Raw genomic sequence first — 10,428 nt, forward strand, 5'->3', positions numbered from 1 at the left:
GGGGAGAACTTTTAAAATCTCCTTACAGACGTTGTCGGATTTGAACACCATTGATGGAGCTGTAAAAGCTACCCTAACTGTTCTGTCCAAATCCCCCTTCAATACTGTTTTTCTCTCTGATGAGAGTTGCTTCTGTAGATTGGTGTCGCTCCAAATTCCCACATCTCCAGACTACTGTGTGACTTCAGTTTTCCGCTTCGTTACAAAGTCCTTTTGAGTCCTGCCAACTTTGAAGGAATCTTGCTCCTCTGTTTGGGAGCCTCCTCCTGTAGTCTCTACTCTCCCACAGATGCTACTCGACTGGCTGAATTCCTCCAGCAGTATGCATTTTACCTTTCCTCTCGGCTTTTGCAGTTCCTCACGTGTCTCCGATTTTACGATGCTGTAATTTTCTCCCTTCCTCATCCCCGGCAGGAGCTTGTGGAAGCATTTCCGAGCTGTCTCCATGTGCCTTTTCCTGTTGGTCTTCCCGAGTTTCATGGCATACAAGATCGCGCAGTTCTTCGAGATGGACTTCTGGCTGATCATCATCATCTCTAGCAGTGCCCTCACTTCTTTGCAGGTGGGTGGGTGGAGGGGAGGGGTGCACAGGTCATGTCTGATGTTCCTGTCCCATTTCATTACACCTTTCAGGCAAGGATAAGACTCTATGCTTGGATGAGAAAGCAAATGTGGGAAGAAATGCTCACATGTTCTTTTAAGGCTTTTAAAGCTTATGAAGGAAAATTGTATTTATCTATGTATATGACCATATAACAATTACAGTACAGAAACAGGCCATCTCAGCCCCTCTAGTCCATACTGATTTAAATGATCTCCTCTAGTCCCACTTACCTGCACCCTGCCCAGAACCCTCCAATCCCCTCACATTGATGACCAGAACATGGGATGATCTCATAGTTTGTGGATGCCATGGAACTGTGAATTACAGTAAACAGCACAGGCTGCTGAGTGGGCAGATCTGGGGCAGATGCAGTTTAATCCAGTGAAGAGCCAAGTTATGGACAGCACAATTAGCGTAACGCTATTGCAGGTTCACATCCAGCGCTGTCTGTAAGGAGTTTGTCCATTCTCTCCATGTCTGCATGGGTTTCCTTTGGGTGCTCCAGTTTCCTCCCACCCTTCAAAATGTATGGGGTTGTAGCTTAATTGAGTGTAACTGGACGGCATTGGTTTAAGTGGCTGGAATCCAGTTTCTATCATGTTTTAAATAAAAGTTTTTTTTAAATTACAATTTATTTTGGGACATAGAACATAGCACAGTACAGGCCTTTGGCTCTCCATGTTGTGCCCACTCAAATTTCTTTTTTAAGATGTACTAAACCCTCCCTACCCTGTAACCCTCTATTTTTCTTCCATCCATATGCTTATCTTTTCTTTGGCTTGGCTTCGCGGACGAAGATTTATGGAGGGGGTAAAAAAGTCCACGTCAGCTGCAGGCTCGTTTGTGGCTGACCAGTCCGATGCGGGACAGGCAGACACGATTGCAGCGGTTGCAAGGGAAAATTGGTTGGTTGGGGTTGGGTGTTGGGTTTTTCCTCCTTTGCCTTTTTTCAGTGAGGTGGGCTCTGCGGTCTTCTTCAAAGGAGGCTGCTGCCCGCCAAACTGTGAGGCGCCAAGATGCACGGTTTGAGGCGTTATCAGCCCACTGGCGGTGGTCAATGTGGCAGGCACCAAGAGATTTCTTTAGGCAGTCCTTGTACCTTTTCTTTGGTGCACCTCTGTCACGGTGGCCAGTGGAGAGCTCGCCATATAATACGATCTTGGGAAGGCGATGGTCCTCCATTCTGGAGACGTGACCCATCCAGCGCAGCTGGATCTTCAGCAGCGTGGACTCGATGCTGTCGACCTCTGCCATCTCGAGTACCTCGACGTTAGGGGTGTGAGCGCTCCAATGGATGTTGAGGATGGAGCGGAGACAACGCTGGTGGAAGCGTTCTAGGAGCCGTAGGTGGTGCCGGTAGAGGACCCATGATTCGGAGCCGAACAGGAGTGTGGGTATGACAACGGCTCTGTATACGCTTATCTTTGTGAGGTTTTTCAGTTGGTTGTTTTTCCAGACTCTTTTGTGTAGTCTTCCAAAGGCGCTATTTGCCTTGGCGAGTCTGTTGTCTATCTCATTGTCGATCCTTGCATCTGATGAAATGGTGCAGCCGAGATAGGTAAACTGGTTGACCGTTTTGAGTTTTGTGTGCCCGATGGAGATGTGGGGGGGCTGGTAGTCATGGTGGGGAGCTGGCTGATGGAGGACCTCAGTTTTCTTCAGGCTGACTTCCAGGCCAAACATTTTGGCAGTTTCCGCAAAGCAGGACGTCAAGCGCTGAAGAGCTGGCTCTGAATGGGCAACTAAAGCGGCATCATCTGCAAAGAGTAGTTCACGGACAAGTTTCTCTTGTGTCTTGGTGTGAGCTTGCAGGCGCCTCAGATTGAAGAGACTGCCATCCGTGCGGTACCGGATGTAAACAGCGTCTTCATTGTTGGGGTCTTTCATGGCTTGGTTCAGCATCATGCTGAAGAAGATTGAAAAGAGGGTTGGTGCGAGAACACAGCCTTGCTTCACGCCATTGTTAATGGAGAAGGGTTCAGAGAGCTCATTGCTGTATCTGACCCGACCTTGTTGGTTTTCGTGCAGTTGGATAATCATGTTGAGGAACTTTGGGGGACATCCGATGCGCTCTAGTATTTGCCAAAGCCCTTTCCTGCTCACGGTGTCGAAGGCTTTGGTGAGGTCAACAAAGGTGATGTAGAGTCCTTTGTTTTGTTCTCTGCACTTTTCTTGGAGCTGTCTGAGGGCAAAGACCATGTCAGTGGTTCCTCTGTTTGCGCGAAAGCCGCACTGTGATTCTGGGAGAATATTCTCAGCGACACTAGGTATTATTCTATTTAGTAGAATCCTAGCGAAGATTTTGCCTGCAATGGAGAGCAACGTGATTCCCCTGTAGTTTGAGCAGTCTGATTTCTCGCCTTTGTTTTTGTACAGGGTGATGATGGTGGCATCACGAAGATCCTGAGGCAGTTTACCTTGGTCCCAACAAAGCTTGAAAAACTCATGCAGTTTGGCATGCAGAGTTTTGCCGCCAGCCTTCCAGACTTCTGGGGGGATTCCATCCATACCTGCTGCTTTGCCACTTTTCAGTTGTTCGATTGCCTTATATGTCTCATCCAGGGTGGGAACCTCATCCAGCTCTAGCCTTAGGGGCTGTTGAGGGAGCTGGAGCAGGGCGGAATCTTGCACTGAGCGGTTGGTACTGAAAAGAGATTGGAAGTGTTCTGACCATCGGTTGAGGATGGAGATCTTGTCGCTGAGGAGGACTTTGCCGTCTGAGCTGCGCAGCGGGCTTTGGACTTGGGGTGAGGGGCCGTACACAGCCTTTAGAGCCTCGTAGAAACCCCTGAAGTCGCCAATGTCCGCGCTGAGCTGTGTTCGTTTGGCGAGGCTAGTCCACCACTCATTTTGGATCTCCCGGAGTTTGCGCTGAAGATGGCTGCATGCGCGACGGAAGGCTTGTTTCTTCTCTGGACAGGACGGCTTTGTAAGGTGAGCCTGGTGGGCAGCTCGCTTCTTTGCCAGCAGCTCCTGGATTATGATATGCTTATCTAAGACTTTCTTAAATGCCCACTAATGTTTCAGCCTCCACTATCATCCTTGGCAAGTCATTTCAGGCACCCATAACTCTGTGTATATTTTTAAAATAAACCTTACCCTTGATGTTTTTGAAGGAGGAATTTAGAGTAGGTGTTAATTTGTCATTTAATATCTAGTACAGTCTACCAGGTTAACTTGTACATCCATATCAACTTGATGATCAAGAGCACAATTGCAGAGAATCAAAGAAAGCTCACTTAGTATTAAGCAACGGCAGCATGGGTTAGGTGTTGGGGCTCGGGGGGGGGGGTGGGGGTTGGGGTCTTGGGAGCTTGTGGGTGGGGGGGGTGGCTGAGCTCTGGGAGCTGGGTTTGTATCTGGGGCTGATGGGTCATGTCCAGGAGCCTAGCAGGGGGTTCAAGTCCATGAACCAAAGGGGGAGTTGGGTCCAGGGGGGTGAATGGTGGTTGCGTCCAGGATGCAGAGGCTTTTGAGGTCTGCGATCCAAAGGGGGTCATGGTCTGGGTGCTGGGAGGTCAGGGACCATGAGCCAAAGTGGGTTTAGGGAAGGGGACTCACCAATTCCAGCCTATGTTTGAAGAAGGGTAGTTGTGTCAGGTACGAGAAGCTTCGGGGTTTGCCGTTTGGATGGGGGTGGGTGTTGACCACTATCACCCACAGGCTGGTCCCTCTGCCCCGCATCACTGAAACTTTCCTCCTATTAGGTGACTGGGACCCTCTTCATCTACTGCTTGTTCCTTGTGGAAAACCTGCAGAGGGAACCCATCGAGGACATGGAGGACGTGATCTACTATGTGAACAGTGGCTGCCGGGTGCTGGAGTTCCTGGTGGCAGTTTGTGTGGTGGCGTGTGGAGGGCTGGAGTCAGTGCTGGGCGAGTGGAGCTGGATGGGGGCCTCGGTCATCATCGTCCACTCTTATTTCAACGTTTGGCTGCGGGCCCGAGCTGGCTGGTCCAGCTTTCTCCTCCGCAGGGAGGCCATCAAGAAGATCAGTGCCTTGCCCCACGCCACCTCCGAACAGCTGCAGAACCACGGGGATGTCTGTGCCATTTGTTACCAGGTAGGACCTTGCCCAGGACCGCCAAGCCGAGGCACTCTTACATCTGCCTACTGTCTCCTCATGATTTCCTCAACCTCCACTAACAGAACCATAGAATATTAGAGCACAGAAACTGGCTCTTCGCCCCATCTAGTCCATTCCAAACTATTATTCTGCCCAGTCCCATTGATCTGCTCCCAAACCATTGCACTCTATACATTTCCCATCCATGTACCAGTCCAAATTTTTCTTAAATGCTAAAAGTGAGTCTATATTCACCACTTCAGCTGGCAGTTCGTTCCACATTCCCATCACACAATGTGAAGAAGTACCCCCCACCCCCATGTTCCCTTTAAACTTTTCCCCTTATTTTTTTTATCTCACCTAACCTCAGAGGAAAAAGCCTGTTTGTTTTCAATCTCTCCATACTCCTCAGTTTGTAGACCTCTATTAAATCTCCCCTCATTCTTCTATGCCCTAGGGAGACAGACCTACCCTTATAACTAGAAAAAAACTGCATCCCAGGCAACATCATGCCCCCTGTGAAACATGAAAGTCTGCAGTCGCTGTGATTGTCATAAAAACACATGCTGGAGGAGCTCAGTAGGTCTTAGAGTGACTATAGGAGGTAAAGATATATTACAGATGTTTTGGGCCTGAGCCCTTCCTCAAGGTATGGAAAAAGCAGGCAGTGTCTGAAGAAAAGAAATGGCAGCAGGGGGGTGGGGTGAGTACAGACAAAAGGTGATAATTGGATGTAAAGGGGGGGGGGGGGTGTGCAGTGGGTGGCAACATCCTTGTAAATCTTTGACCCTCGAGTCTCCTTTCCTGTAACTCTCTTCCCTATTATCTGTTTCCATTCCCCCACCTCTGCTTTCATAAAATCAAACTTTCCCTCCCCCACCCCCCCTCAATTTCCAACTTTCCTTTCTCATGGCCTCTTCTCCATATCTAGTTATCATATTTTGCCTGATGATCTGTACTCCTCTTTCATTCAGACTCTGTCTGCTTTTTCTCATGCCTTGAAGATTGGCTCAGGCCCGAAACATGGGTAATGTATCTTTTCCTCCTCTGGATGCTACAACACTTGCTGAATTCCTCCAGCATTTGTGCCTTAACATCCTGCTCTTTCCCTCCCCCTCCCCTTCTCACTCGTCCAGCAAGTCCACCCTATCATGTTTAGATCATAGTGCAGTCCAGTCCTTGCAGTGAAACATTGGTTAGTAACAAGCAAGGGCAGCATGAGAGCACCATGGTGGAGTTCACTCAGGAGCCCGATGGCTGTTCTTGCAGCATGTTGCTGCATTCCTACAGGACCTCCTCTGTGCGAACAGTGTGCACCATGGTCGCTGAGCAGCAGTGATGGGAGTGCATGTTTAGATGTATGCCTGTGCTGTCCAGATTCTCATGGTGGCCTTCCTCCTGCAGATGATGAGGATGGCTGTCATCACCCTGTGTGGCCACTATTACCACTCCTCCTGCCTCCGCCGCTGGCTCTATATCCAGAAGACGTGTCCCATGTGTCACCAGCTCATCAACCCCCCCCATCCTCTGCTGGAACCTCCCAGAGTGCTCGAGGAGCGGGGGCCTGAACGTGAGGGCCCTGGCGTGGATGATGGACTGGTCTCTGCGTCATCCAGACAAGGACAAGTGGAGGCTGCAGGGTCTGGGCCCGGCAGAGAGGCCGAGAGCGGGAGGAAGGGTCTGGACAGCCGAGAGCCTCCGGGCGCTCCGGTTGACGAGGTGGACAGAACCGCAGAGCTCGGCGCGACCAAGTTGGAAGTGATTGAGCCAGCGGAAAATCTGGCAGGGCAAAAGGAGCCTAACCAATAGGAGGCTTCTACTGCAGAGCTGAGCCTCAGCCCCAGCTCCAAAGGGGGAAACAAGGTAGGTGGCCCATGAACTGTGTCGCTGATCGACAATCAGGACTTGATAACATTCCCGGATTTGGAAGGAACAACGGAGGAGGAACCTTTATCCTTATCTGAAGGGAACAATGTCTCAGGAATAGAACAAAGTTTATGGGATAAGGAGAGATGAATGTGCAAATCCATCAAACAAATGTTCAGGATGGATATAAACTTTATTGACTGTGTGGCTGTGAAAACACATTTGCCTTATATTGACAATCTGGGTGATGAGGTCTGTATAATTGGATAAAAAAGGTGATTGAAATCTGACCTTTTATGAGCATGCCCTTTATTGAGAGTGGGTGGGATGGGGGGAAGAGTTCTGCTGAGGGGATGGGGAGAATGTTTCTTTGAGGGGCAGCATTGAGAGAGGGTTCCTTTGGGCCGTTGGGGTTGGAGAGAGGGTTCCATTTTGGTTACATTGGCGGCAATAGGGAATATAACTTGGGCAATGAGCCAATCTGTCCAATCTTTCATTTGCAGTTTATTGCTGGAATTAAACTATTTGGCAACAACCGAGTGGCACCTCTTCAGAATTTCATCAGTGTTCACCAAGGCAAATGTTTATCGCCCGTTCACCCAATGCCAGCATGTATCGCCCATCCTCAAATGCCACCATATATCACCCATCCCCAAGTGCCAGCATGTATCACCCATCCCCAAGTGCCAGCATGTATCACCCATCCCCAAGTGCCAGCATGTATCGCCCATCCCCAAGTGCCAGCATGTATCGCCCATCCCCAAGTGCCAGCATGTATCGCCCATCCCCAAGTGCCAGCATGTATCGTCCATCCTCAAGTGCCAGCATGTATCGCCCATCCCCAAGTGCCAGCATGTATCGCCCATCCCCAAGTGCCAGCATGTATCGCCCATCCCCAAGTGCCAGCATGTATCGCCCATCCCCAAGTGCTAGCATATATCGCCCATCCCCAAGTGCCAGCATGTATCGCCCATCCCCAAGTGCCAGCATGTATCGCCCATCCCCAAGTGCCAGCATGTATCGCCCATCCCCAAGTGCCAGCATGTATCGCCCATCCCCAAGTGCCAGCATGTATCGCCCATCCCCAAGTGCCAGCATGTATCGCCCATCCCCACGTGCCAGCATGTATCGCCCATCCCCACGTGCCAGCATGTATCGCCCATCCCCACGTGCCAGCATGTATCGCCCATCCCCACGTGCCAGCATGTATCGCCCATCCCCACGTGCCAGCATGTATCGCCCATCCCCAAGTGCCAGCATGTATCGCCCATCCCCACGTGCCAGCATGTATCGCCCATCCCCACGTGCCAGCATGTATCGCCCATCCCCACGTGCCAGCATGTATCGCCCATCCCCACGTGCCAGCATGTATCGCCCATCCCCACGTGCCAGCATGTATCGCCCATCCCCACGTGCCAGCATGTATCGCCCATCCCCACGTGCCAGCATGTATCGCCCATCCCCACGTGCCAGCATGTATCGCCCATCCCCACGTGCCAGCATGTATCGCCCATCCCCACGTGCCAGCATGTATCGCCCATCCCCACGTGCCAGCATGTATCGCCCATCCCCACGTGCCAGCATGTATCGCCCATCCCCACGTGCCAGCATGTATCGCCCATCCCCACGTGCCAGCATGTATCGCCCAAATCCACGTGCCAGCATGTATCGCCCAAATCCACGTGCCAGCATGTATCGCCCAAATCCACGTGCCAGCATGTATTGCCCAAATCCACGTGCCAGCATGCATCGCCCATCCTCAAGTGCCAGCATGTATCGCCCATCCCCACGTGCCAGCATGTATCGCCCATCCCCACGTGCCAGCATGTATCGCCCATCCCCACGTGCCAGCATGTATCGCCCATCCCCACGTGCCAGCATGTATCGCCCATCCCCACGTGGCAGCATGTATCGCCCATCCCCACGTGCCAGCGTTTATTGAATCACTGTCCCCTGGCACCAGCGTTTATGGCCTTTCACCTAGCACGGATCATCTGTGCACCACCCCCCTCCTCCCCCACCCAAGTCGACATCGAAAGCCTATCATGAATTGGCTCCCTGAAGATGCTAGTAAGCCCTCTTCTTGAAACATTGCGATCCTTCTGGTGAAGGAGTTCTCTCAGTGCAGTTGGGGAGGGAGTCGACGGGTTTGGACACAACAATCCCTTCCCAAGTGAAGGGATCTGGCAGAGGGTGGTGTTCCCCTCCACTCCCCCTCTCCTTGGCCACAGAGATCCACTCAGAGTTGCTGATGTGTGGTGACATGGTGAGTCTTATCAGACATAGACAGAGCTTTTCACCATAAGAAATAGGCCCAGCCCATCCACGCTGACCAAATTGTTAACCTCTGCTTCAACACACAAACATGTGGGAGAAACTCAGCAAGTCTTGCTGCATCCAGAGGAACAGAAGGATAGCCAACGTTTTGAGCCTGGGCACTTCATCAGCTATTAGAAAAATTGTGTGCTAAAAGGTGGAGAAGGAGGGAGAAAAGTGAAGGAACAAAGGCCAACAGGTAAGAGGTAATGGGTGGACATGGGTAAAAGAGAAAAAAGCTGAGGTGATAGATGGGGGAGGGTAGCTTTGAATGGAGAGGGATGGGGAGCAGGAGGAAAGGGGATGGGGAGGGATTTAACGGAAATTGGAGGTTGCTGTTGAGTTGATTTATATAGCACATTTAAATCAACTCGTGTTGACCAAAATGCTTTACAGATCATAAATGACATCTCAATTTCAGCAGTGATTTAAAGCCCCGTATAAAACAGATACCCGAGGTTTAGAACTGTACGTACAACATGGTAACAATCAACAATCACTTCAAAACGCGGGTAAAAATACAACTTCAGTGTTGATTTAAGAGTTAAAGGAAGGGGCTGATTTGATGGAGCGAGGAATGTTGTTCCACAGTTTGTGGAAAGGAGTTTGCGATTTGTGTGAGGAACAACCAAGCACCCTAAATTGGCCGATCTGAAGGGTCTGAGGGCATTAGGAGATCGGTGATGTAGGAGGGGGCCTAGACAATTGATGGCTTTGGAAACCAACTGGAGAACTTTAAAATCTATTCTGAGCTGTACTGGCAGCCAGTGAAGGAAGGTGAGAATAAGGGTGATGTGGTTCCTCTTCTTGGCTCCAGTCGGGAGCCTTGCTGCAGCATTCTGCACCAGTTGCAGAAAGGATAAAGACGACGAATTCCTGTGGAAAGAGAGTTAGAGTTGTCTAAATGGGAGAGAATGAGGGTGTGGATAACTTTCTCGAGGTCTTTGAGTGACAAGAATGATTTGATTTTGGCAGCAGTGCGGAGCTGGAAAAAGTTTGTCAAACTTCAAGGTGGAATCGAGTATCACTCCAAGGGATTTGACCTGTGGTTTAATGAGGGTACTGGAGATAATTTTGGTTGGGGGTGGGGGGCAAATAGAATGATCTCAGATTTGCTTTCATTTAGTTTCAGGAAGTTTTGAGCCATCCAGCACTTTGTCCTCCAGACATTTGATGAGGCTGGTTATCTTTGCTTGATTGTTGGGCTTCAGAGGAAGATAGAGCTGGGTGTCATCAGCTTAGCAGTGAAAGGAGATGCCATGTTTTTGGATGATATGGCCGAGGAGAAGCATGTGTAAGGAGAAGAGAATGGGGCCCAGAATAGATCCTTGTGGGTCCCCACAAGAAAGGGTAGCAGACAAGAATGAGAATTTGCCCATGTTGACTGAGAAAGTCCTATCACTGATGAGATATAAACCAGTTCAGGGTTGTCCTGTCGACACTGACCCTCTGCTGGAGATGATCCACCTTATTGAATACTGTACTAAGGTCTAGGAGGATTAGAATGGTGGAGCTTCCTGAGTCAGTGGCGAGAAGTAGGTCATTGTCTACTCTAAGTAAGGCCTTAGGCCTGAC

General features: G+C 50.3%; 1 protein-coding gene across 2 annotated transcripts in view; it reads left to right on the top strand.

Moving 5' to 3' along the window:
- Positions 1 to 6,827, top strand: part of LOC138756971 (RING finger protein 145-like) — a 47,272-nt gene extending 40,445 nt beyond the window's left edge. For both annotated transcript variants that reach the window (XM_069923495.1, XM_069923496.1), the window contains exons 8-10: positions 415 to 562; positions 4,312 to 4,668; positions 6,076 to 6,827. In XM_069923495.1, coding sequence (XP_069779596.1) covers positions 415 to 562; positions 4,312 to 4,668; positions 6,076 to 6,480 — 910 coding nt within the window. In that variant the 3' untranslated portion in view covers positions 6,481 to 6,827. The remainder of the gene's footprint in view (positions 1 to 414; positions 563 to 4,311; positions 4,669 to 6,075) is intronic.
- Positions 6,828 to 10,428: the final 3,601 nt, after the last annotated feature.

This window comes from Narcine bancroftii, chromosome 3 (genome assembly GCF_036971445.1).
Source record: "Narcine bancroftii isolate sNarBan1 chromosome 3, sNarBan1.hap1, whole genome shotgun sequence".
Classification (NCBI taxonomy): domain Eukaryota; kingdom Metazoa; phylum Chordata; class Chondrichthyes; order Torpediniformes; family Narcinidae; genus Narcine; species Narcine bancroftii.